This window comes from Kwoniella botswanensis, chromosome 1, assembly GCF_036426115.1.
Source record: "Kwoniella botswanensis chromosome 1, complete sequence".
Classification (NCBI taxonomy): domain Eukaryota; kingdom Fungi; phylum Basidiomycota; class Tremellomycetes; order Tremellales; family Cryptococcaceae; genus Kwoniella; species Kwoniella botswanensis.
The window spans coordinates 2678499-2705041 of NC_088599.1; the positions used below are offsets into that span (position 1 = coordinate 2678499).

The 26543-nt window shown below is 46.6% G+C and overlaps 9 protein-coding genes across 9 annotated transcripts; 5 read left to right on the forward strand and 4 right to left on the reverse strand.

The window, feature by feature from the left end:
• Positions 1–65: 65 nt before the first annotated feature.
• On the forward strand, positions 66–4096 carry L199_001039 (uncharacterized protein; the record flags this gene model as incomplete). Its single annotated transcript, XM_064886796.1, has 11 exons — positions 66–185; positions 237–831; positions 889–1727; positions 1776–2018; positions 2080–2727; positions 2769–3381; positions 3433–3471; positions 3523–3597; positions 3652–3771; positions 3827–3987; positions 4046–4096. The coding sequence occupies 11 exons, from the start codon at positions 66–68 to the stop codon at positions 4094–4096; spliced, it is 3504 nt and encodes a 1167-aa protein (XP_064742868.1).
• A 1399-nt stretch (positions 4097–5495) lies between these two features.
• L199_001040 (uncharacterized protein) lies at positions 5496–7062 on the reverse strand (the record flags this gene model as incomplete). Its single annotated transcript, XM_064886797.1, has 7 exons — positions 5496–5771; positions 5825–5960; positions 6086–6275; positions 6329–6385; positions 6514–6711; positions 6759–6887; positions 6936–7062. 7 exons carry the CDS (start codon positions 7060–7062, stop codon positions 5496–5498), a joined length of 1113 nt encoding a protein of 370 aa, XP_064742869.1.
• Positions 7063–9079: 2017 nt separating this feature from the next.
• L199_001041 (potassium uptake protein) lies at positions 9080–10886 on the forward strand (the record flags this gene model as incomplete). Its single annotated transcript, XM_064886798.1, has 2 exons — positions 9080–10547; positions 10624–10886. 2 exons carry the CDS (start codon positions 9080–9082, stop codon positions 10884–10886), a joined length of 1731 nt encoding a protein of 576 aa, XP_064742870.1.
• A 2844-nt stretch (positions 10887–13730) lies between these two features.
• L199_001042 (uncharacterized protein) lies at positions 13731–15720 on the forward strand (the record flags this gene model as incomplete). The annotated part of the gene is made up of 10 exons (XM_064886799.1): positions 13731–13986; positions 14066–14212; positions 14296–14310; positions 14370–14382; positions 14460–14581; positions 14650–14783; positions 14862–15088; positions 15164–15235; positions 15298–15360; positions 15423–15720. The coding sequence occupies 10 exons, from the start codon at positions 13731–13733 to the stop codon at positions 15718–15720; spliced, it is 1347 nt and encodes a 448-aa protein (XP_064742871.1).
• Positions 15721–15881: 161 nt separating this feature from the next.
• L199_001043 (uncharacterized protein) lies at positions 15882–17628 on the reverse strand (the record flags this gene model as incomplete). The annotated part of the gene is made up of 10 exons (XM_064886800.1): positions 15882–16118; positions 16176–16400; positions 16454–16590; positions 16647–16703; positions 16761–16817; positions 16874–16900; positions 16965–17223; positions 17282–17333; positions 17393–17423; positions 17478–17628. 10 exons carry the CDS (start codon positions 17626–17628, stop codon positions 15882–15884), a joined length of 1233 nt encoding a protein of 410 aa, XP_064742872.1.
• A 604-nt stretch (positions 17629–18232) lies between these two features.
• Positions 18233–20276, forward strand: L199_001044 (uncharacterized protein; the record flags this gene model as incomplete). Its single annotated transcript, XM_064886801.1, has 8 exons — positions 18233–18452; positions 18505–18882; positions 18951–19200; positions 19263–19514; positions 19565–19677; positions 19725–19841; positions 19902–20098; positions 20169–20276. 8 exons carry the CDS (start codon positions 18233–18235, stop codon positions 20274–20276), a joined length of 1635 nt encoding a protein of 544 aa, XP_064742873.1.
• Positions 20277–20519: 243 nt separating this feature from the next.
• On the reverse strand, positions 20520–21627 carry L199_001045 (uncharacterized protein; the record flags this gene model as incomplete). Its single annotated transcript, XM_064886802.1, has 10 exons — positions 20520–20552; positions 20617–20694; positions 20748–20818; positions 20869–20908; positions 20973–21050; positions 21108–21121; positions 21171–21267; positions 21325–21455; positions 21497–21516; positions 21581–21627. The coding sequence occupies 10 exons, from the start codon at positions 21625–21627 to the stop codon at positions 20520–20522; spliced, it is 609 nt and encodes a 202-aa protein (XP_064742874.1).
• A 297-nt stretch (positions 21628–21924) lies between these two features.
• Positions 21925–24116, reverse strand: L199_001046 (uncharacterized protein; the record flags this gene model as incomplete). Its single annotated transcript, XM_064886803.1, has 11 exons — positions 21925–22020; positions 22072–22227; positions 22275–22411; positions 22476–22499; positions 22554–22761; positions 22814–22880; positions 22939–23183; positions 23233–23363; positions 23419–23772; positions 23826–23891; positions 23963–24116. 11 exons carry the CDS (start codon positions 24114–24116, stop codon positions 21925–21927), a joined length of 1638 nt encoding a protein of 545 aa, XP_064742875.1.
• An 864-nt stretch (positions 24117–24980) lies between these two features.
• On the forward strand, positions 24981–26323 carry L199_001047 (uncharacterized protein; the record flags this gene model as incomplete). The annotated part of the gene is made up of 5 exons (XM_064886804.1): positions 24981–25213; positions 25275–25524; positions 25595–25996; positions 26057–26129; positions 26193–26323. 5 exons carry the CDS (start codon positions 24981–24983, stop codon positions 26321–26323), a joined length of 1089 nt encoding a protein of 362 aa, XP_064742876.1.
• Positions 26324–26543: the final 220 nt, after the last annotated feature.

A 26543-nucleotide genomic window follows, 5' to 3' on the forward strand; every position in this document is an offset into this window, starting at 1 on the left:
GGACATAGACCATCCTACTCTTCACCTGTCAGTCCCATCTTCTCCCTCCTGGCTCAACCGACGTCATGTCCACCGATAAAGAACTCTACAAGCTGGAGCTCTTGTCTCTTGTTTCTCGCGTATCTCAAGAGCTCTTCAATCACACCAAATTGCAGGACAAGAAACTCGCTGAATTCGTGATAGCTGTAAGTTCATACTCATTCAGACTCTCGCTGATATCGTAGCTTCATGAACAGAGCAAGACTCCGGAAGCCTTTCAGACCAAGCTTGGCGAAATAGGTGCCGACTTCCCAGAATGGTTTGTCAAAAATCTAGACCGACTCATCGTTACCATGCATCCCAAGTATAAACGCAAGGCAGCCAAGGCCAAAGCTGCTGCCGCTAATGGTAAATCAGGGAGCAAACCCGCTATATTAGATGAGCAGAAAGCATTGCAGTCCAGGAAATTTCCAGGTCTGTCAATGCCGGATCAGGATTGGACATCGGCGGACAAATACCTTGAGACTAGACAAACGAAGGAACCGTCAGAAGAGAAACTTCCAGAATCGTTGACGGTCGACGATACATTAGCTCAGCTTTCGGAAGTAGCATCTAGGAGGAACAGACCATCGGCAGATGATTGGATGGATGGAGAGCCCTCGTCGAAACGTCCTCGTCATATGGATAACGGAAGGGATAATGGTTACGGTGGAAGGGTATCTGAACAACCTCGAGGTCGACCTGGTTTAGATGAGCGACCAGTGTTGTACAAGATATACAATGGTAGTGTGTCCAACGTTCGTGATTTTGGAGCCTTTGTGTCTTTAGAAGGTGTTCAGGGAAGGACTGAAGGTGAGTAGTCATTAGTCATTATTCCTCACGACCACTCAGCTGATACACTGTCCGTAGGGTTGATCCACGTTTCCGCCATCACCAGTGGCCGTGTCACTTCGGCTAGTGAATTCCTCAAGCGTGGGCAAAGAGTCAAGGTCAAAGTGATGTCCATAGCTGGAACCAAGATAGGATTGAGCATGAGAGATGTTGATCAAAATACTGGTGCCGACTTATCTCCTCACCTCCGAGTCAAGACCGCTCAAGAAATCGCAGAAGAAGAGCGTCGTGCAGCTACGAAGAACCTCACGGGCAGCAACTCCACTCCGCTGATTCACGTCGACGAACGAAAAGGATCGAGTGCAAAACGTCTATCTTCCCCCGAACGTTTTGAGATTAAACAACTTATTGCCAGTGGTGTAGTAGATGCTGCGGACTATCCAGACCTTGATGAAGACCTCAACCCATCTGCCTCAAATCCTGAAATCGAAGAAGATATCGACATCGAAGTCAACGAAGTCGAACCTACCTTCCTTTCTGGTCAAACGAAAGTTACACTAGAGCTCTCACCTGTTAAGATCATCAAAGCACCTGATGGATCGATGAATCGAGCGGCTCTGGCGGGAGCATCTCTGGCCAAAGAACGACGTGACCTCAAACGTCTAGAAGCGAATGAGGAGGCAGATTCGGAATCCAGAGAAATCAATCAACCTTGGCTAGATCCTATGGCCAATCAAAACGAACGACAATTCGCTTCGGACATCAAGGGCAACCTTCTCGGTCAAAAAGCTGCGCAATTGCCCGCTTGGAAAGCCGCAAACAAGGTCGTCTCCTACGGAAAGATCACATCACTCAGTATACAAGAACAACGAAAGAGTCTCCCAATATATAAATTGCGAGATCAACTGGTCCAAGCTGTTAGAGATGTAAGTCCTCATTTGACTTGAACCCGCTGACTCCCGTAGAATCAAATCTTAGTCGTCGTCGGTGATACCGGATCCGGAAAAACAACACAAATGGCACAGTATCTTGCTGAAGAAGGCTTTTTAGAGCATGGTCGTCTCGGGTGTACTCAGCCTCGTAAAGTTGCTGCGGTTTCCGTCGCGAAGCGTGTGTCAGAGGAAGTAGGATGTAGGCTCGGTGCCGAAGTCGGTTATACTATCCGATTTGAGGATATGACCAGTCCTGAGACTAAGATCAAGTATATGGTAAGTTCAAGTCTTTTTGACGTTCTGACATGGAGACAGACATGCAGCTGACTCTTCGCAGACCGATGGTATGCTGCTCCGAGAACTTCTAGTCGATCCCGATTGTTCCAAATACTCTGTATTGATGTTGGACGAAGCGCACGAGAGGACTATTGCCACCGACGTCCTCTTCGGTCTCCTCAAGAAAGCTTGTAAACGTCGACCTGATCTCAAATTGATCTGTACATCTGCGACGCTCGATGCTGCCAAATTCGCCACGTATTTCTGGGGCTGTCCGATTTTTACCATTCCCGGTCGTACTTTCCCAGTCGAAACTCTTTACACCAAAGAACCCGAGCCTGATTATCTTGAAGCATCACTCATTACTATCTTACAGATCCATCTCATGGAGCCTGCGGGTGATATACTGTTGTTCCTTACGGGTCAAGAGGAGATTGACACAGCATGCGAAGTGTTGTATGAACGAGTGAAAGCGCTTGGTCCGCAAGTACCGGAGCTCATCATTCTTCCCGTTTATGCCGCCCTTCCATCCGAAATGCAATCTCGTATATTCGAACCTCCCCCTCCTGGCGCACGTAAAGTGGTCATCGCCACCAACATCGCCGAGACAAGTATTACAATCGACGGTATATACTATGTCATAGATCCCGGATTTGCCAAGCAGAACGCTTATGACCCTAAGTTGGGTATGGACTCGTTGATTGTAACTGTAAGTCAATTTGGTATATGGAAAACGCTGACCTATTCCAGCCAATCTCCCAAGCTCAAGCTCGACAAAGATCCGGTCGTGCTGGTCGTACAGGTCCCGGTAAATGCTATAGACTATACACCGAAATCGCTTACCGAAACGAAATGCTTCCCAATCCTATCCCCGAGATCCAACGTACCAATTTGGCATCCACGATCCTCACTCTCAAAGCTATGGGGATCAATGATCTCATCAACTTTGATTTCATGGATCCTCCACCTGCTGCCACCATGTTGACTGCTCTTGAACAACTGTATGCGCTAGGAGCTCTCGACGATGAAGGGCTTCTTACCCGAATCGGCAGAAAGATGGCGGATTTCCCGCTTGATCCTCCCCTATCCAAAATGCTTATCAAGTCTGTCGATTATGGATGTTCTGAAGAAGCTCTTACCATCGTAGCGATGCTTCAAGCCGGTGGACAAGTGTATTATCGACCCAAAGACAAACAAGCTCAAGCCGATGCTAAGAAAGCGAAATTCCATCAGCCTGAAGGAGATTTGCTTACTCTTCTCGCTGTTTACAATGGATGGAAAGCTTCAAAATTCAGTAACCCTTGGTGCTTTGAGAATTTTATCCAAACCAGAGCAATGAAGACTGCTCAGGATGTCAGAAAACGTAAGTAAATTCATTTGGCTGAGTCATTTAGGTTTCGCTGACATCTCACAGAATTGATCGGTATCATGGATCGATACAAGCATGATTTAGGTGAGTGGTATGAAGTCGGAATCAGCAAAGGGTAAAACTGACTACTCCCAGTCTCCTGTGGTACCAACTATAATCGAGTCAGAATGGCCATTTGTTCTGGGTTCTTCCGTAATGCAGCCAAGAAAGGTATGTAATCCGCTCTTTCATCTAGATCCTTTTCGCTGACTTTTGTCGCTACAGATCCTACGGAAGGTTACAAAACCCTGGTGGAAGGAACTCCCGTCAGCATACATCCTTCCAGTGCCTTGTTTCAGCGGCCACCAGAATGGTGTGTTTATTACGAATTGGTGCTCACCGCAAGTAAGTAGCTTTTTCTCTCATTCACTCTGATCATTTTGCTGACGTGGTTCAATAGAGGAATACATGCATCAAGTCACAGTGATTGAACCGAAATGGTTGTCTGAGGTGGCACCTACCTTCTTCCGAGTAGCTGATCAGAACAAGATCAGTAAGAGGAAAGCATCTGAGAAGATTGAGCCGCTGTTCGATAGGTTCGCTACCAACAAGGACGACTGGGTGAGTTTGGAATTCTCTTCTCGCTCATGCCAAGATCCATGTGCTGACTTCCTCTCAGCGACTCAGCAAACAGAAGAGGGCTACTCGATCATCCCAAACATTCGGTTAAGCACAGGTGGTCAAATCGCGAAACTCATTTGTCAACCTCCGTACTGTGCCTCGTTTTGGTTGTACTTAGCATCTTCTTCGTATGTTATAACCTCATCACCTTCTGCGATCACCCGTCTCCACATAGTTGGTCGTGAATCTTTGCATTTTGACAGGCCAGCCTTTCCGTCATGGCTTTCTTCTTATCATAATCGTACTTTGTATAAAACCTCAATGATGCATATAAATATATATATATATAGATAGATAGACATATCTGACTCCTAAGTTCCTCTTTACTGTGCCCGTTACCCTCAGGTGGTAAGCTGGCTGGAACAAGGGGCGATCACCACCCCGGTATCACTAAGATGCATTCTAATCAGTCGCATGACGATACTGGAATAGTGCTGTCTCGTTGTCTTCTGCTCAATGAAGGACGGACAATGCTGATCATCTGTAATATCCAACGCACAATATCAGTCGTGGTTGATCGTAAACCGAAGAATCACTGCGTCACATTGCTTCTGATCTTGTGGTTCTCCTTCTGAACGCACAAACATTACTTCATCAGTTCAAATTCATTTGTCACTCCGACCCTCCTGTATTCTGTCAGTTCTATCAACGAATTTCAAGGGGGATTGAGATGCAGGAGAACGCTATATCGCTGGCAAATTTAGAAGATTTCAGAAAACATGCTGCTTGAAAAATTTCAAGGAAACCCAGATGATCTCTGGATTAAATACGAGAGAAAAAAAGGATCTTCGCTGAGGTTGGTGCTACATAAAAGTGTGAATCACCACACTATGTGAAATCAGTTAAAAGACTGCATGAAGAAGATGATCAGAAGAATGCTCTTGGAAATATACTCGTACACTCATGCTACTCCTGTCTTTTTAATTGACTCATAACTCGGTGTCAAACTGGGTCAAAGATCAATTATCCCGCCAAATCCTGAATGAGATTGACCAAGCAATATCACCTTACAGTCTTCAGAGTAGCTGATCTATAACTAGCTATAGTAACGTGTACTGGGACCACCAATTTCATTGAGGCTAAGTCACACCCAAGACCAGAGAGTAACACTGGGTCTGACACGATAATCCAAACTTGCCCAAACCAAGTTGCTCCCGCTGGTGCGGTCACTTCTCAGTCACCGTCTCCTTCTGTCTTGACTGATCTATCTTTTAAGATGTGCGTAGCCTGATTGCAAAATGCAGTCGACAAATTATCACGTCAGTCTTGAGCGAGAGATACAGAGTACCAGATCGCCATGTGATTACGAGGACCATACTTGACATATGTAGTTAAACTTGTTATATCTTTGTTAAATACCGACTCAGATCGACTTTGTTATATCACCTTATTTCGTTTTTGACAATCGAACGCTCCTTTCTCTCACATTGAAAACTTCTCGCTATATTTTACCCAAGCCACAGATAAGTCGAAGGCATGTACGTTTCTCCAACCTCGGCTACCAATTCTAGCGTCCCATTAAGCTTGTCTCTCTTGAAGACGAAAGTGTTGTCTGTCCTCAAACCCCCAGCAACAACATAATCTTCTCCTCCAAAAGACGCGGTCATGCCAGCTGGCGAAAGCTCCATAGCTCGAATCTGTCGGGCCCCGTATGCCATGGCGGATTGTAAACGAGTGATTGTACCGTTGGTACCAATGGACCACACAGCAATGGTATCAGAGGCCTGAGAAATTCATCGATGAGCGATTGGGCCGTAGACTCAAATAGAAAACTCACGTCACCAGAGTCAATAAGCGCAGCTGCAGTCAGATTTCGGTTGGAAGCATAGAGGAAACGACCATCGTTACTGACATGTACTTCTGCCGCACTGATGTTGAGGGAGAAGGTTGCATTATTCGGGTAGATAGGTTGACTGGTCACAGTCAGCGATTGTACGCTCAAGTCACAACTTACTCGTCTTGAATCTGAGTTAGCTCCCCGGTCGCTTGGTCCACCTGGTACGGCCTAACATTGACTGCCAGCTCGTGCAGCACGTACATGTACTGTCCGCTCGACGTAAAGGTCAAATGGCGAGGACCAGAACCCAAAGGTTGCTGATAGCTCGTCAGATTCGAAAGGCTATCATTGGCTCCAATCTTGTAAACGTGAATTTTGTCCTCTCCCAGGTCGGGCAAATAGAACACTGGCAAGAACGGGTGAGTAGCAATCATGTGAGGGTGCGACGTTGCTATCAATTGACCTCGATCAGTATTGACAACGACAATAGCAATGCGAACTCACCTTGAGATGTATTGTCATTGCCGGCAACACCAATTTGCCCTTGTACTGGAGTGTAGCCTGGGAAGTCGAGAAGCCCCTTGTTGGTCTGCGAACCAAATTTACCGGTTTGAGGATTGAACGAGAAAGTGGACGCGCTTTGTCCAAAGTCTGCAGACCTCAGCTGACGTACTATCAGGTGAACTCACAATTTGCTACTCCAGCAGTTTTTCCACTCGGGAAGAATGCACAATGTGCAGCCGCAACACTGTAATCTGGGACAGGATAGCCACCGGTATCGACCGAGTCAATATACTTCATTTCACCTGTCTTCGAGTCCAGGGAGTACGATGTGAGATAGCCTGGGGCGTTTGGTACCGCATTATCGTTACACCCAATGACGATATCTAATGATTTCAGTCAGTAGCGAAAGTCATATTCTTTTTGCACTCACTCGAATTTATAGGGTGACGACTCAACCATGCCTTGAGGTTGCCATCCGAAGTGTTGTAACGAGCCGCAACCTTCAGTGTATTGGGCTTCACGAAAGGGTTGAATTCCAGAACGGCATAACTAGAGTTGTCTGATAGGTCATCAGCATTGAGCATTGTCGCGAGTGAACTTTACTTACATCCGCCTTGAATAATTCTGATTGGGGTGACTGTCGCGCCATTGTTGTTGCGCGAGTCTATCGATGATGCCGCAGCTGGCCCGAAGACCGAAGCGGCGATGAGGGTGGTAGAGGCAGATATTCTCATTGTCAGATGCTACCTTGATGGGGCCCGAAGAGCTCCAGTGGACTGTCTCGCTGAGCCCCATATATAGTGACAAACTTGATGGTCAAAGGGCAGCCAAATGGATCGATTCGGTTCGGCAAGAAGCGGGAATCAGCGGCTGACAAGATCAGGCCCCGCTTGATCGCGGGGAGCTTTAGTGTCGTTATGCGGGCTAGTTGACTCTTTCAGCCTTACTGAATCAAGTATGTTCCTGTTAAAATGATGTTATCTCTATGTCTCCGCGACTCCGAATTGGAGGTTTCCACCGGGTTCTTCAGACTTGCTATGATTGAGGAAGATGTTGGGGAGGATCGTCCATGGAATTGGCTCGCATTCCCGTCATGTAGCTATCACTCCGACTTACGACAATAACAGCGTCATGTACCGAGTCGGCGTAAATCCAATACCGAGAAAGTTACCGTTGGCTACGAGAACACCTTGGCCAATGGGGAAGGTACTGTACAGAGGCCATTAACAGGGGACGAGGAATTGGTGTTCCGGACACCTATACTAGCCAGAAACGTAGCACAGTATAGTGTATCGGCATATTTCACATTTAATCTTACCTAAAGTGCTTTTTTCTACCAATCCACTTTCAACCCTAGTTGTGACACTTGCAGACTAGACGCAGCCTGTCCAGGCATACTGGTAGATAGATATGAAGGAGGAAAAACCCAGTATACATGGGGTTGTGAACACCATGGTAACAGCGAACACCCCAATGACCTCCAATGATGTTCTGATAAATCTACTAGACTCGATTCCTCGGCGCAGTCGTCTACCAGAAGCTTCGAGATCGACGTTTGCCGTCCTCTTCATTTCCATAAGGGACGCCTCTCGAGGATCGCGTTTGGCGATATCGAGCTGTGCGTGAATGAGCATAATGCGGGTTTCCGAACGTCAGATGTACTCACATATCGGGATAGCAATGAATAAGTGCTGAAAGTACCTCCTTCTCCATCGTTGTCCGCGTGAAGAACAATGATTACGTATTTTATGGTAACCATAAAGATGAGTGACCAGAGTACTAGGGACAAGACTCCAACTAGGTCTTGGCGGGTAGGTGGTTCAACGAATGTTGACGAAAACACGTAAAGAGGACTGGTACCGATGTCACCGTAGATCACTCCCAGCGACAGAAACGATAATTTTGCGAGCGACCATCCGGTAAATTGCTATGGGTGAAAAGCATCAGTATGGTATGTAAGGTAAGGTCAATTTCGGGAACTCACTTGGGCCGAACGGTAATCACCAGGTCGTCTCAAACCGGGGTCTTCGTCTGCTAAACCAGGCTCAATGGCTAGAACCGACCGTCTTCTTGAAATGGGGCGCGCGCGTATATTAACAAACCCATCATCGCCTTGACTGCCACCCGAGGGATTCATAGGTATTGATGGATGGCCATTCTCATCGAAAACGATACTAGCATTGCTATCGTTGACTAGCTTTGAGGTCATTTCCAAAAGAGGCTTTGAGATTCGAAGTACAGCAGAATATCAGATGTGGTGGCTCAGGGAGAGGGAATCAGTATCATATTCAGCTATTAATACACAAACGATCCGTCCTCATTGTTGCTTTTTTTTTCAAGGCCTAACCTCTACCTGTAGCTGTCAGTTCTGCGTGATTTTCTTCACGACGCAAGTGACTTGCGACATCAAGTTGATCGTTGAGGGATTTTCGGTGCATGATCCGGCAATTGAAGTGATGGAGGTGGATGTCGCTCGAAATAGATCCTAATCTTTATGGAAGCAAAACGATAGTCCTCTCAATGTTTTGTCTTGCGCGATTTTGCGGCATTGAGCGATTTCTAGACCAACCAATATAATTCCCGCAATTACTGATAAAGCGAACTTATTGATAAGACCGATTTTATCGAGGGTACATAAATGTCCCTGTCCTGAAAGAAATTCCAAATCGTACAGTAAACGTTGAATCAAACAAGTCGAATGACATCTACCAAAGTCCCGACGATCCCACCATCTCTACTCTCGTACCAACGATGTTATTGTCGACAGAGTCCAGATGTTTACGTAAACTGATTACTGGTCGTGGAGGTAGCCGACATACACCAGCTCAGTCAGTACTCGGAGCCATTCAGGGAATCGAAGTCGCTGGGCCGTCAATCTCCAAAAACACCATCATCGGAATCACGGACGCCATTCTTATCGTACTTTATCTCATTCAGCCCTTGGGCATCTCCAAAATATCCATGGTTTTCGCTCCGATAATCTCTGTCTGGTTCGCTTTCAATGCCGTCTTCGGGATTTATAACCTCGTCAAATACGATGCCACTGTTTTCAAGGCGTTTTATCCTTACTACGCCTTCGACTATCTCATCCGTCACAAAGAAGAAGGGTGGAGACACCTGGGTGGTGTTCTCCTGGCATTCACTGGTGTAGAAGCACTTTTTGCGGACTTGGGAGCATTTAGTAGAAAGGCTATACAGCTCAGTTGGCTTGGATATGTGTTCCCTTGTCTGGTTTTGGGTTACGTTGGTCAAGCAGCTTTCATTAGTGCTCACCCCGAAGCTTACTCGAATCCATTTTTCAACGCTGCCCCTCCAGGAACACTTTATCCTGCTCTGGTCATCGCCATCCTCGCTGCCATTGTAGCGTCACAAGCGATTATCACTGCGAGTTTCCAACTTTTGGCGCAGGTGATGAAATTCTCTTATTTCCCTCAATTGAAGGTCGTCCACACGTCCAAGATCTATTACGGCCAACTTTATGTTCCTTTGGCCAATTGGTTGTTGATGGTAGGCACAGTGCTTGTAGCGTCAATATACAACAATACGACTAGCTTGGGTAACGCCTATGGTGTTTGTGTGATGTTCGTCACTTTTTTCGACACCCTCATGGTGACCTTGGTGTCGATCTTTGTATGGCGATTCAATCCGTTTCTCGTTGCCTTCCCTTGGATGATTTTTACTCTTCTCGACGCAACTTTCTTATCCTCGGCTCTCACCAAAGTCCCCGATGGAGCCTGGTTCACTTTGACTCTCGCCGCTGCCTTGGCTTGCGTTTTCCTACTATGGAGGTTTGGAAAAGAACGACAATGGCTTGCTGAAGCCAAAGACCGCTTCCCAACCTCCCATTTCATCGCCAGGTCGTCGGATGGACATCTGCGATTAACCGATGCGTATTCTGGTGTCCCGCTCAGCACAATCCAAGGTCTTGGAATCTTTTTCGATAAAGCTGGAGAGACAACACCAATTGTCTTCAGTCAATTTGTGACTAAATTGACATCAATACCCGAAGCGATTGTCTTCTTTCACCTTCGGCCACTTGACCGACCAACAATTTCACCGGAGGATCGCTATACCGTATCTCGTCTGGGGATCCCAAATTGCTATCGGTTAGTCGTGCGATACGGCTTCAACGACGAAGTTGTCACACCTGACTTGGCCACCATCATATTCAAGCAGATCCGCTCATTCCTGATCAAACAAACTACGAACAATATTAACGGTACGTAGCATGTCAAAAGCTGGACTTGATGACTTGACTAATGATCGTCCATTCTCATTCTCTGAATGCTTCACAGCCGTTCCCAGTCCGAACTTGACGTCAGGCAAAGAAGATCAACATATCAAAGATGAGATCATGCGTCTTGATCGCGCTTTAGCACACAAAGTGTTGTTCTTCACAGGTAAAGGGCAAATGAAAGTTCGGCAGAATGGGAACTGGCTAAGGAAGCTGCTGCTATGGGCGTTCTTATGGATCAGAGACAATACCAGGAATCGGATTGCCAGTCTTCAGCTGCCGGTTGAAGAGATCGTTGAGGTAGGCTTCTTAAAGGAGATTTGAGGTGGTGACTAGATGCTGCACACATGCTGCGTTAAAGACCCGCGTCGGGACCATGATACACAAGGTATATATATACATATGCATTCATTGTTCTTACATGTTTCCGCTGCGTCCTGTCTTTCATAACTCATCAGCAGGAGTCGCCACTAAGCATCACCAAAACCTAAATGTACACCTGACTATCATCGCACTGCTGTCTTCGTGATCGCCGCCGACTTCAGCTCTAGTGTAATCGACAACGCACTGCCAGACTCTGTAGCCCACCCATCGTTGGCAATATCAGCAACAGTCCATCGTGCTGCTTGACAGGTTCTCCAACTCTCGATGTCAGTCGGTTTCTTGCCTCAGACAGTTTTCGTCATCTTGCGTGATCGAAATCGGTTATATCCGTGAAATTCCTGTAAGCCCTGCCAGCATCGCTCCTAGCCGTGCAATGTGAAGGTCACTCAGGTCCTAGCAGAGCACTGTCGGAAATAGCCGCCTCTAGTCAATTTGACACGTTCATAGCCGTTGTATCTATCTTTCTCTTTTCCTTCCTTACATACATACAGACGCATATAGATGCATCGTATCGCCTAAACTTGACAGGTTATGAGCCTTGCCTTGCTCTGGCCCGACCAGCATAGCTACCGCTGCTAGACCGCTACGACTACCGCCTGGAGGAGCCAGCCGCTACTTGTACCGCTTTACCGTCGCTACTATCCTGCTTGGAGTTGCTCTCGACTGACCAGCATAGCTACCGCTGCTAGACCGCTACGACTACCGCCTGAAGAGAGTCAGCCGCTACTTGTACCGCTTTACCACAGCTAGTATCCTGCTTGGTGTGACCAACTGGGGAACCTACCAACTTTACCGATACCGCCTGTCCTCAATCTTTTGGCGAAAGCTTGAGTATTTAGCCATCATGGGAGCTTGTTCTTGCTGCTGTGTATAGAGTGGAGTGACTGCTGCTACCAGTGCCATAGGATTGCCATTGCTACCACCACTTACTCACTGCTAAACGCACCACCACCAACAACCTCCATGACCCCTAATTGAGTAGGGGTCAGCACTCCTTTTTTGGCCAGCCCACCCTTTACCCCTTGAAACACGATTCACCCTTTTCCTTCCTTAAAGCCGACTTTCTCGATTAGACTCTGACACTTACACCGATGACACCAAGTAGAAACTGCCAGAATCAATCATACCTTATAGACCTTGATGGTTTAACTTACTCTTTCGACCAACATGTCTGATACTTGTCGTATTTTCATAACCACCACCTCTGCACGATTGATCAACACACCCTCACTCTACCTGACCCCTAATTAAACCCTCGCTAGACAGCTTAGGTCTCTTGTAACTTGACACGTCTCATCATGTCCGACTCACTCATCTCTCGTGCTTTCACCGCTGTACCAGTTTTAGAAGGTAAATCAACCTTTGTGATATGGGATCAACGGCTTAGACTGTCACTTAGAATTGTTAATTGTGTGGATTATATTTCTGAAGATGCTGTATGTCCTACTGGTTCCGCTTCCACCATTGCCAATTGGAAATCCAAGGATCAACAAATCGCTGCCCTCATCCTGAATACCACATCATCTACCATCCTTGCTGCCAACATCCACATCCTTGACAATCCTCCCTTTCCTGCCGATGCTTCTCCTGCCCCTGATCTCTATATCCCTCGTGCACTTGCTATATATACAACTCTGAAGACAACTTATGGTACCTCAAATGCTCAATACGCCTTTGCTCTTGCTAGAAAGTTCATTGATAATAGGTTTCACAACATTGCGGATGACGAAACTAAACCTACCTCTATCAACGCATGGGTAAACGAAGTACTAGCCCAACATAGAGAATTGAAGACTCTTAATTATGACATCGACTCTCTCTGTGTCAATGTATTGTTGAACGGTCTTCCTGGTCGATTTTCCGGCTATGTTGATACCATCTTTGAACGAACTGAAACACCTACGATTGAATCGATCTGTGATGCCATCCTTAGAGTAGATGCTGGACAACAAGAACGACTTGCCCAGCCATTTGCCAATCGCTCAAGTGCTTCTGGTATGTTATCACAACTTGATCAAGATCCTCAATTAAAGGAAGACTTCTATGCTTTTGTCGCATCAAGGTCAACTGCTCGTCAGTCCAAGCCATCTGGAAGAATTGCATGTTATACCTGTGGTAGTACCAAGCATTTTGCTAAGGATTGTCCTCGGAAAGGTCAACCTGCTAACCAGGACAATCAAGATAAACGGTCATATTCAACCTCAGCAAATCAAGGCGATGTCCATTATTCTAATGCAACCTTGACTTGGAACGATGGAAGTGAATCTGATGGTGATGTAGAAACCTTTTAGTGTGATCAGTTTCAGTGGGAGTTGTGATATAGACGGACATTTTTATTATTTTCTGGACAATGGTAGATAGATACACTATCAAATAGACATAGTTGCGAGTGGGAGTGTCGGAAATAGCCGCCTCTAGTCAATTTGACACGTTCATAGCCGTTGTATCTATCTTTCTCTTTTCCTTCTTTACATACATACAGACGCATATAGATGCATCGTATCGCCTAAACTTGACAAGCACGACATATGTGCAGGTCAAGAATTATCGGTCATTTAGAAAGGAATATATGCTTGTGGAATTCTTATTAGGCATTCCGATTGGTTGGCGAGAGAAAGATACCATCCAAAATCATCCGCATCCGAGAAGCCTTACTCGTACTGTGAGCGACTTCGAGAAACGATATACACAATCGATTCAGAGAGATGTTCTCAAACAGCCGTCTCCCACACACAGTCCGTTGTTCCGCAGCCTTTAGCATCGATTACGCTTGACACCTTCGAGATGGCTCAAGATCAAGAAGCTGATATTGACAACAAAGACGTAGTACTGGCTGAGCCAGGTTCACACCCCTTTCCTGACGCGGACCCATCGAAGATCGATGCTGGTTATAATCTCACGGGAGAAGCTGGTGTGGATCATGATGCTCTGAGGATAATCAAGTTACCCCAAAGTAAATGGGTCAGGAGATACCGAGGTGTAGTTTTCCAAATGATCGTTTTGGCGCTGCTGGCGTTCTCTGGTCCTTCGATGAGTAATGGTGAGTCTGTTGATCTTCGTTGCAAAAGCACCCTCTCAGACCGATGCGTATCCCAAAGGCTGACGCTCCCACTTCACAGCTATCAGTGGTCTCGGTGGTGGTGGTCTCGCCACACCTTATACGGCGAATGCAGCGTCAGCAACTCAGTACAGCGTCTCGACGGTCATAGCAATGCTTGGTGGACCTCTTGTTGGTATCCTCGGTATACCTGTCTGCTGTCTTATCGGTGCGGTAGGCTTCCCTCTGAGCGGCTCCGGCTTCTATGTCAACTCCAAATATGGTGTCCAATGGATCTGATCTTCGCCAAAGGATTATACGGTGTCAGTACGTAGACGAATCAACAAAATTGGTATTTGGAACCGTGCTGACATCCGACTCCGTAGCATCCGCCTTTCTGTATATCGCCGAAGCAGCAGCCATGATCTCTTACCCTGAAGAACATAAACGTGCTTTCTACATCTCCATTTGGGTAGCTATGAGAAATGTTTGCTCTATCATTGGAGCGCTATCAGTCTTGCTTTAAACATCAATAAAAGCGGAGGAGGTGGTGTATCTGTAGAGACGTATCTTGCGTTCTTGGGTATGGAATGTCTTGGTGAGTAGCGATCCACACAGGCCGATATATGAAAGGCTGTTGACAGGAGTGTGTGACCGCATCTATAGGTGTCCCCTTCGCCTTCTTGTTGTCACCTACGAGAAAGGTAATTCGAGATGACGGTTACGGTGTACCCGTCCTGCCAAAAAAGTCTTGGAAGAAGGAATTGAAGCTACTTTGGGAGCATCACAAACAGCCAAGGGTGAGTGGGCGAGATCGCCATGCGCCGCTATACTGCCTGACCCTCATCACTGATTCGTTCGTTGCGATGATGGTATAGACCCTCCTTCTTATTCCAATATTCATCCTTACTTATTTCGGAGACGGAGTATGGGGCACGTACATGTCCCTGCACTTCAGTGTTCGAGGCAGAGCTCTGTCTACCCTGGTGAATTCGCTAGGCGCCGTAGTCGTTAATCTGGCTTTTTCGAGAATATTGGACACGAAGAGATTTGGTCCTAGGCGAAAGGCCAATCTGGCTTTCTGGACTTTCACCATCCCCGCTCTGTCAGTATCTCAGTGTATCTGTCTTCCTTCATGATCTTCAATGGTCCAAATGCTGATGTTGCATGTTCCCAATAGAGCGATGTTAATCTGGGTGATGATCAACTTGCACTGGTTTGGAACGAAACCTGCTTCTCTGAGACTGGACTAGTAAGTGATGTGTTTCGAGGTGTCTTCGGCGTAGGCTGACCACCCGTGATCCGTGTCAACAGCGGCTCAACTCCGGGTAGATTCGTCAGCGCTTGGTTCCCTCATTTCATTTATGCCACAATGTCGTCAGTGCACCTCTCGGAATTGTGAATTCCAATTTCATCTGCTAATATCGAGAGTGATGTAGCTGGGCGTCTCAAACACTTGTTTATTGGGTACTCGGTCAATTTGCTTCAGATATGACGACAAACGCGAGAACCGGAGGTGTTTTTAGATCATGGGAGACCGTAGGACAAGCCGTGTCATATGGGATCAATGCCCACTCAGGTAACAAATACGTGCCATTCGGTATCTACTTCGGCTTATACGTCATCTCGATGCCCTTGTTCTGGATCGTGCTTCAGACTCTTCCTACCGAAACCAAAAGACCCAACATCCAAGATGAGAATGGTCAGATCGTTGAAATGCCAGAGCCAACAAAGTAGTATATGTGCTGGAGAGCATTGAAGAAAACCTTCAGTCCGACTTGAGAGCCATGCCATCATATACCTTGGTAATCACAGGATTTGGGTTCATGCCCAACATCTGATCGTAAAACACAGAATTTAGAATATAAAAATGCATGGAAATTATCGAGACTGATGATTTATGCTTTCTTGCTTTTTGCCTTCTCATATCTTAACCATTCGCCCAAAGCCATAATCGGGAGAGCTTGACCGAAACCGACAGTCATCTTGATCATGTCCTTATAAAAGTCAGGATCGTCGCTGATTGGCGTGCCTTTTGATACGTTCTGGACTTCACCATTTGGTTTGACTTGAGCGATGCAAGCCTTGAGTCCGGACACGGCGGTGGGTAAGTATTTGGCCTCTTCCAACAATCCCTATTTGCGTTGGTGTCAGATATCACGCTTGGTGACAACCAGGCACTTCCAACTTACAGTCCGAACACCTATAAAGATACCAGCCACAAAACCGGCACTGGCACTGGTCTCGACGTAGCTCGTCTCGTCAAGCGGCAACGTTCTCCACAGTCCGGTCTCATCATCTTGTAGCTTGACGAGAGCATCCAATTGTCGTTGCAGGACTGATTTCAGAACTCTGTAGACTGAGTCGGATGGCGAAAGTTCTATTATGTCGAGGAATATAGGAATTGCGATGGTGATCTGCTCAGAGGCTGTCAGTAAATGGTAACGAGGCAATGAGACGCAAGATTCACCCAGCAATTACCTCGCGCCCAAGCTATATGGCCCCATTCGTGACCTCCTCCTTGACCGTCGAATTCGAACCCATGGTTCCATAAGCCTGTAGTCGCATCCATCAAGTACTGTGCGTGTTGAATAAATTGATATTTGGCTGAGCGCGCAAGGGGTGAGGATTTCGTCGGGATGTCTCAAGATAACGTGACTCACCCTCTTCTATATACTGTGGTCGGTTCAAAAGCTTCCCTATCTTCGCTAATGGCAGAACTGTTTTCTTGGCATCAGCACAGCAATGGATGAGGAACCATGATATATAGCACAGACCTGTCATCATAAGCGTATCGTCCCAAACTTGGTTCTTATTTTCCAGTCGGAAAGTGACTTCAAGTAGCTGGGTCAGATCGTGACTACCACGGATATTACGGAACAGTGCTCACTGTGCTGGAATATACCCTGTTCAGTCCCTTTTCTGATGTATTAGCGACAATCATTCGATTACAATGAAGTTCGTTTTAAGGCAATACCTACTGGGGCAATCGTGATAAGCCCATTCGGCCCATTCGTCTATCCATCCTTCATATAGTTTCTTTTCTTTAGGGGTAAAGATTCCCCCGCGCTCATATTCCACTTCCATCAGCGATGCGAGAGTCAGCAGAACAGCCATACTGTTGATGTTCTTGGTGGTTCCGCCTTCTTCCGCTCTAGCAGTATACCAATCTTTGAGGATCTTCAAGATCTTAGCACCTTCGGGCGACGAAGGGTCTTGTGAAATCTTCAGGTTGTAGTACTATAATGAGGCGTCATCAGCGCAAGTCGATGTGAGTATATGGATGAGAGAAGCTAACGTTGAATAGGCCATACAGTCCGATTGCCTGTTGCCATTCCCAGAAGTTCCAGCTTCCTCCCGCAGTCAGCTTGACGCACATCTCCTGAGTATCGAGATATACAGGACTCACCTAGTACTATCTATGACCCTTCCATCCTCAACTTCATTAGGAGGTATCAGCGCAACTCAGTTCATGAATGAAAACAGATACTCACTAGTATACTTGTGAATACCTTCTTTGTCCTCGAGTTCTACCAAAGCTTTGGTGATTCTGGCAACCAGTTCATCTACATTCTCTGCCTTCACCTCGTATGATCGGTAATCGAACATAGGAGTAGAGTACTCGGGCTTAATATTGGAAGACATTGCGGATTATCCTATACAGAAGAAACGATGCCGAAGCCGACAGCTGTGATACTTCTTGGTGGAAAGCTCAATCAGTGCGCAACAGGGAGGTCGATCACGTATATTCATTTGTTGGGTGCAAGCAAGGTGAAGATGGATATATAGTTATTTTGAGTTCATGAGGATGCACTGAAGGCATATCAAAATACCGATATCCAAGCCTGCCGGCGCCGGAGGGACCTTTACCCGATTGTCTCTACAACTAGATCCCGATCCTCTTATCACATGACATCGAGTACGAGTACCAGCTATTTTTAGCCAAGTCCCACCTTATCATCCCACTTTCAGGTGGATCTAACAGGCTCAGCCATGCTTTCAGATGTCGGTTGGTCTTATCCTGTGGTTCGCCTAACTCAAGGGGCTCAGATAAGATATCCATTCTTGCCAAGACCCTTTATAGTGTGAGTGATCTATTTTGGTCATCAGAAACCATAATTAGCCTTGATGTGGATCTACCGACTACATGATACAGGGAGTCCCACCCGCGCGATGTGAGGATATAAGTGGGACACCATGGGGTTGAATGTTTTAGTTCTTCCAGTTCATCACAATTCGAGCACATACCATGTCTCATCTGAATCAGCCCAGCACTATCGCACAGGACGAAAAGGATATCGAGATCAATCATGTTGAAGCGGTCAACGACGCGCGACATGCACTTGATGACAAGTATCTGAGTCATGCTGAGGATGACGCAGCAAGAATCCTTCGGGAGAATGGCCCAGTCGAATACACTATCGACGAAGACAAGAAAGTGCTTCGTAAATTGGACATATGGGTTTGTAGTGAGTGTCCTCAACCACATCTAATCTCATCTCACTTACCCTGCATTTCCAGTACCGATGTTCATTGTGTACACCCTGGTTCACCTCGACAAGAGTGCTTTATCCTACGCTGCAGTCTTCGATCTGAAGACAGAAGCTCACTTGGTTGGCAAGCAATACTCGTGGCTGGGGTCTGTTATCTATCTCATGCAATTGGTGGTCCAACCGATCTCCGCTTATGCGTTGGTCAAGCTACCCATCGCCTGGTGGGTAGTGGGAAACGTTCTCTGCTGGGGTATATCCTTATGCGCAATGGCAGCTTGTCATAATTTTGCTGGTTTGTTGGCTACTCGTGCATTGTTGGGAGCATTCGAGGCTACGATCAGTCCGTCATTCATTGCTATGACACAGCTGTTCTGGCGAAGAAGAGAACAGACTTATCGAAATACAGGTACGTTCGTTCGACTATCCCGACGGCCTGTGAACGAGATTGTAACTGATGAAAGCTGGTGAGATTAGCTTGGCTCATGTCCAGCTCCGTCGCCGGTATCATTGGACCTATCTTGACTTATGCTATTGGGCACGTCAAGTCTGGCATTCAACCTTGGCAAGGTATTTTCCTGTTTTTAGGTTGTATCACCATTGCATTGTGTCCTCTCATCTTCTGGATGATGCCGAACGACATAGCATCCGCCAAGTTCTTAACCCAAAAGGAAAAGGTTATCGCTGTCGAGAGATTGAGAGATAATAACACAGGTACTAAGACCTCGTAAGTATCATACTCTGAAGTACATCCTTTTTCCGAATTATTCAGCTGATCTGGTGACATAGTAAATGGAAATGGGAACAATTCCGAGAAACTCTACTCGATCCCAAAACTTGGGGATGGGGACTAATGCTCACTTGCATGGCCATCCCAAGCTCTGGCATTGGCACATTCGGCACATTGATCACTAAAGGCTTTGGTTTCAATTCCTTCGATACTATCCTGTTCCAGATCCCACCAAACGTTTTGACCCTGATCTTCTTACTCGCGGGCACTTGGACGATGAACAAGATTAGATTGAGATTCCCTGTCGTTGCGTAAGTCAAGTGTCATAATATGGATGATATCTGATTCAAAACCTCTACAGCTTCTTCGTACTCTTCCCAATTGCTGGAGCCGCATCTTTGCTTTATGTTCCTCGAACCAAGCCTCATGCCTTGTTAGGATCTTACTATGTTATCATGTTATACACCCCACTTCGTAAGTCATCGTCCTTCAGAATGCGATCTTGCTTACCCTATTCATAGAACCATTGGTCTACTCATGGGCCAACATGAATTCCGCTGGCACCACCAAGCAACGTACGTTAGGAGCCATCCTGTTTATATTCCAATGTGCGGGTAATGTTGCAGGTCCTCAAGTCTGTAAGTGTCTTTCAGATGCACGTACAAGAGAGATGCGAGTTGAGCATACAATGCGAATAGATCTCGAGGACGAAGCTCCGATCTACAGGACAGGTCTATATACGGACATGTCATGCTGGGCTCTACTGTTCATTTTGATCTGCTCCATGGCGGTGTACTTGAAATACTTGAATCGAAGACAAAGAAAGAAGAGAGAAAGAATGGGTAGGATGGTGGATATCCAGGACATGTCAATCATGACACTGGAAGAGGCTGCCGTGAGTAGTGTTGCAGCTTTGGCCGGCCCGTTAGTAGATCGTAATGAGGACTAACGAAATATATGATTAGGCTTATAAACGAGAACTCGCCGCTGCTGGCGAAGGACACGATATCAACGCTCACGCTTTCGATGATCTAACTGATCTCCAAAACCCCGAATTCCATTACATTTTATAAAAGGCTAGCAAATGTTCTTTCCTTGCTTTAGACAGGCCTTGTTATCTAGTTGCATCTCGTCTCACTTAATTCGTCTCGGTCCTTGTAATGAAGAACGTAAACATGTTTGTGTTGCTGAGTTCCACGAATGTATCGTATGCATCGCGAGTGCGTTGAGATCGGAGATCGAAGGGGAACAGTAGTGACTTGCTACAGAAGACGGGGAAAGGGATGAGGATCGAGAGGTTCTATCGACGACTGCTCTCAATTCTTCACCTCAAGAGCTCGCACGGCAGCCTTCAACACATAACATCAACGATACTGGTCTGGTCCAGTCCGGGTGACAGTCTCTGTTACTCACTTCAAGTCCGAACAGGTAATCATCACGTACATGAGGATACAGGTGTCTGACTGATTCCGCTAGCTTGTAAAGGTATTCCTACAGTGAACAGAATTAGCTGAAAGATCCCCAAGCTTCTTCATGAGGCTCACTTTATTTGGACCTGATGGTCCATGTCGTTGGAATATTGTCTTTGCGAGCTCGTCGATAGACTCGTGTCCAACTGCAGCCAGTAAGTATGCAATTATAAACCGACCAAAACGCACAACGTACCAAAAGCTGGGTTGTCGAGCTTGCCAATCCAGATCTCGGCCTAGTGGGAAGCATTCGTTCAGTGGACCCGCATCTTAGATGCGAGGACGGTATGTACGACTCACACTGTCGACCGCGATTATCTCTTCCTCTCCATCAGGTGTTGTAGCATAGACTGGCACGGAATGACAAGTGTATCCGTTCTGCAACGATCATTAGTTTTATCGGATACTATTTGTAAGCAGGCCAGGGTGATATACCTTCTCCCGATGTTCTGCATGAATCAGCCGAGATATTCTGGACGTGGAGAAACGCGAACTCACCCATATACGCCTTCACCTCTTCTTCATATCTTGGGTCTATCCTATAAGCCATGCCCCACACATAATCTTCTGGTAACATGCTGCCTTGCGGTATGGTCTGATGGCACGTCAGGTGTCCGCAGGTTGGCGTAAGCATCAAGGATAAAATGCTCACCACCCCTTCCAGCTTATGCCATTCTCTAGCTTCTATAACAGTCACTACTCTTCCCGGAGCATCAGGCGTACCTCTATGATCTATAGATGATTGGGCGAAACGACGAACAACACCTTTCACGTATCCGGATCCTGCGAGGGTCAGCCTAGACTCGATCAGAGCGTCGACTCACGCTGTTCGACCGCGTGTGGTCTATGCTAACACGCGTAGTTAAGCTTCATTCGTCAAGCAGCAAGTATACATGGTGAGTACTCACGGCGGCTTGAAAATCAGGGAGCCATACCCGAACACCCAGTAAACCATTGTCGAGCTGTAACTCTATATCGTTAGAATTGTGAAGGTAGCAAAGAGACGCAAGATTAGCATGAAGACAGATACGAACAGCAGCGTTATGTGGATGATCGTCTCATATCACGTGATCACTTCACCACCTCCTGGCTCTCAAGATGTCTTATGCATGCAATAATCGATACAAAGAGGTCAAAGACGCAGGACTAGAACCCTTTGCGCTGTCATTGTACGGCACACTCTGACGCTATTCTGATCTTATACATAATGCCGTCTAGGGTAATTCAGATTGAAAGAAGCACCACCCACCCTTCAACGCTCCTCCTCTGCTAAATCAGCGTGTGTATCTGTACCCGGTACAGCAAATATTGGCCCCTCTTCTGGACCTTTCAGCCTTTCATCAGGAATCTGAAGGCAGTAATCAGCAGAAGCTCTGCCTGCTAATGTGGGGCTACTCACGAAAAGTGAAGTTGCGAACACTAGTGAAGCCCCAGCGAGACCGAAGATAAAGGTGTTTCTCAAAGCTATTCCGAAGCCTTTCCTTGCGGTCTCTCTCTGCCACGCTTCAGGCAGATCATCAATGGCATGAAACACATGTCGCAGCTTGTCAATAACCTAGCACATGGTCAGCTTACCAATTATAGCCTGCCATGATGTCATACCTCTGGTGATTCAAATCGCTCATTCAGCTGACTGGCCAATGAGCCTTGGAATACCGCGCTTGATAGACCAACACCGAAAACTTGACCTAGACTTCGCCATACAAAGACAAATCCGGTGGCGGTGGCGATCTCGTCGACTGACAGGACATTGGTCAGTACTGTAGTACAGCGAATGGGGCCGATTACTGTCGCTTGACTCACTTTCGACTGAATTGAGCATTCCGACTGAAGCGGCATGTCAACACCGGCTATATATACCTGTGTGGAGACAATACTCACCCAGCGTCAAAGTCAGTAGTCCGCTAAAACCTACACCCATCGGTACTACACTGAGCCACTCCGCAGCCCAAGAAGAGCTCTCCCGTAATGATACGAATAATGCCATCGATATCACAGGTCCAGCGCAATTGAGAACGGTCAGCCACTTGAAGTGCAAAGTCTTTTGGCAGATGTATCCCATTATCGGTGCTGATACAGACATCGCAATCTACATGTGCTGAATCAGATTGAAGGCCACTTGCTAGACATAGGGAACTCACAGAATTAGGTAGTAGATGGGCTCCGGCTACGGCCAAGGGCTGTTGGTAGACGATCTCGAACACCATCCTATAGTGCGGTTTGTGAGTATATGGCTGATAGAGCTCATCAAAGCTTATGTACTCACGGCAGATGATAAGTCATGTTGAAGTTGACTACAGCAATCACCCCTGCGATTATGCCCACGCACAACGGAGTCCTGCGTTTGAGTAATGATAAAGGCAACACTGGTCTTTCCGCGACCCTAAGCTCAACATAGACAAACAAGGCGAAGAAGACCGGTGCTAGGATAGCCATAGCTAAGCTGAAAGGGTCGCGATATATCGGTTGCGATCCACCAGCTCTAGATAACAATTGGAGCAATGATCCGATCTGAAGAGATATTAGCAATGTAACGTTAATCCCACATGGCTGAGCTCACCGAGACCAACAAGGCCACTGCTCCGCCAAAATCGATCAATCTCAAAGACTTCAGGTCGTAATGACCTTTTTCGTTAGAAGGTATAGCAATTGGTATAGCAATCAGAGCGATCGCAGCGATCGGGACCTGGGCTACCATCGTCGTTCCTCAGTGTCGTGTGACTTGGATATCATCTCCATCACATACCATAAAAAGCTGCTCTCCAGCCGAATATCTGAGTGAGAGCACCGCCAATTGGTCCCCCGAGTCCAGTTCCAGCTCCCCACACCGCAAATTCCAAGCCTTGATAGAAGCCTTGTTCCGCAGGAGTGAATATGTCGGCCATGAGAACGCTTGACACTGTGCCGATCCCACCACCACCCATTCCGGCAATAAATCGAGATATGATGAGGAAAGAGAAAGTCGGTGCTACGCCGCATCCCAATGTCCCGAGAGTAAATATAAACACAGCTTGCACGTATGCAGCTCGTCTACCTATCAAGTCGCTCAATCGTCCATACAAAGGTGTGAATGTCACGCTGCTCCATAGGTATGCCGTACCTATTTAGCAGATATTCAGCAACTGATGCTCTCATTCACAGCTCGTAACCTACCAATCCACGCTTCTTGGTCTGCCGAATGAAGTTCCGAAGAGATTGTAGCTATGCATGTCGCCACGACTGTAGTTCTCGCGGTGCAAGTCAGGACCTCGAATCACTTTTCATCTTCGTCGCGCGACTGGGTCACTCACTGGTTAAATCAAGGGCAGACAAGAAACCAGTCAAAAGAGCAGTTGCGACAATCACACGCTTACGAGCCACGCTAAGGTGTCTCCAATCTTGCTGAATCTCATCTTTGCCGTTGTTCAGTAAAGGTTGACGTTCACCTTCCAGTGAACTGGACATTTTCAAGCTTATTTCTTTCGTTATCGTAACGTTAACATACCCAGACGATGTATCGTATATAAGGAATGCAACGTGTGGAGCATAATGTTTTTCCGAAAAATTGATTCCCACAAGTACCACTTCAAGAATGTATTGAGGGGGTCAGATAAGGGGCTTTCGGACAGACGAGCACGCAAGATCTGATTGCAGACCAGCGATCTCAGTGTACCAGTAGAGATTGCGCAGCACAAAGTGTTTTTGGCGTACGAGTAGAATGATGACGTACCTGGCCATTCTTCCTCCCTTCCTCGGAAGTCAAATTCCATTTCTCTCGATATACCTGGCGCCAAGCATATTCTACGGTCCGTCAGCACCGTCTAAGGAGTACATCTGTGCGCTGTCCTGAAGCTATGCATGTGATGTGAACCAAAGTGGAATGTAAACAACGTCAGGCTTTGAGGAGATCGCCGTTATCATGTAAATCACACAACCGATTGCGCAATCGATCAATCACATCATCCCTCGGATATCTCGTTTAATCACGTTAGATGAAACCAGATAACGTTTTGTATTCCAGATTTCGACGATTTATTCCAGATTTCGTTTCATGCATTGATCATATCTAGGAGAATTGACGCCATCATCTTGCACGTGATGCATGATCGTAACCTGGCTTGCAGGAGCTGACTGAGGTCATCATTGATCACCTCATCAGAGATGCTAGGGTTAAATAGCCGCGTCTATTTGAAAACATACTCTGATATCATCGAGCGAATCAGTTGACATATGGTAGAGTAGTGACTATATATCCAGGTGAAGACGGTGCAAACACAATCTATCACTTGCTTCACATAGAAAACATTCGTATACTGACAATTCATAAAAATGCCCATTGCTGTACAAGAACAAAACCCAGTGGAAACCATCAAAGCGGCTTTGACAAAGGTCAGTGTAACCGAAACAAACGAATCATTTGACCTTCGATCATACTCCCATTTCGATGCGACTCCAAGCATAGGCACCGAGTTCCGAGCATACTCTCCCGACGGTAAACCGACACTGTCGATCAGAGATATCTTGGGTAACACGGAGAGAGAAAAGGCTCTGGGTCGATTGGTGTGAGTGATTATTTTATGTCTAAAGTGACAAGAATGACTAATAGCGAGATGGTCATTGTAGCTCCGAGCGGGGGGTCGTATTCTTCCGAGATGCAGTCATTTCACCAGATGAACAGACTAAACTCGTCGAATCTCTGGGTAGACTTGGAGGCAAACCTTCGACGAGCAAACTCCACGTTCATCCCCTCACAATGGGTGGGAGTGAGCTCGGTGACGAAATTAGCATGATTTCAAACCGATACATCTTCGACAACCATTTCAAGCGTGATGACTTCACTGTCTTGAAGAGGAAATTCCATGCCGATCTATGGGTATGTCCGGCATCAGGGGTTCGCATTGCGATATCATTGCTGACCATCACTTTCGACTCTCCTTGTGCAGCACTCCGATATAACATTCGAACCTGTGCCATCAGACTACGCTACCCTCCAGATTCGTAAACTTCCCAAGGTTGGTGGTGATACACTATGGGCCTCGGCATATGAAGCATATGATCGATTATCTCCAGTCTACAAGTCACTCCTGGAAGGTTTAACTGCAACACACGTAGGACAAGGGTTTATTGACATCGCTAAAAAGCAAAACACCACTCTTCGAGAGCCCAGAGGAGCACCAGAGAACGTGGGACAACATCTCTCAACTATTCACCCAGTGGTTAGAACCAATCCTGTCACCGGTTGGAAGGGTTTATTCGTCAACAGAGGCTTCACAAAGAGAATCAACGAGTTGACGCAACATGAATCTGATAATCTTTTGAACTTCTTGTTCGAGCATATCTCAGCTGTGAGTGTATCTGCATGATTGATTGTCACCACCTTGCTAACAGGCTTCGCCGATCCATAGAACCACGATCTACAAGTCAGATTCAGATGGGAGGAAAACAGTTTAGCTATTTGGGACAATAGATCAACATTCCGTAAGTTCTCTAACATATTCACTTCGGACCAGCATACACGGCACTGACATAAGCACACCGCAGACTCGGCTACTGAAGATCTGGATGATGTTGAGAGGGTTGGAACTCGATCGGTCAGTTTGGGCGAGAAACCATACCTAGACCCCAAGTCCACAGGAAGAAGAGAGGCTCTTCTCAAAGCTCAGATTCAGTGATTGGGCGAGTAGAGTGTGTTCATGTAGCGTAGAGATCCGGACTTCCTTATGGCGTTGTAATTGTATCATGCATGATGAAATGAATATCGTATCGCTTTGTATGTATGGACGCTGGACAAGGATGCGACTTCGGCTCTTTTTCCGGTCAAAGGATGTGCAATCATAACTCAGAAATGTCTCAGTTAGCCGAAGCTTAATGTTAGTCACCTCACCTCAACAA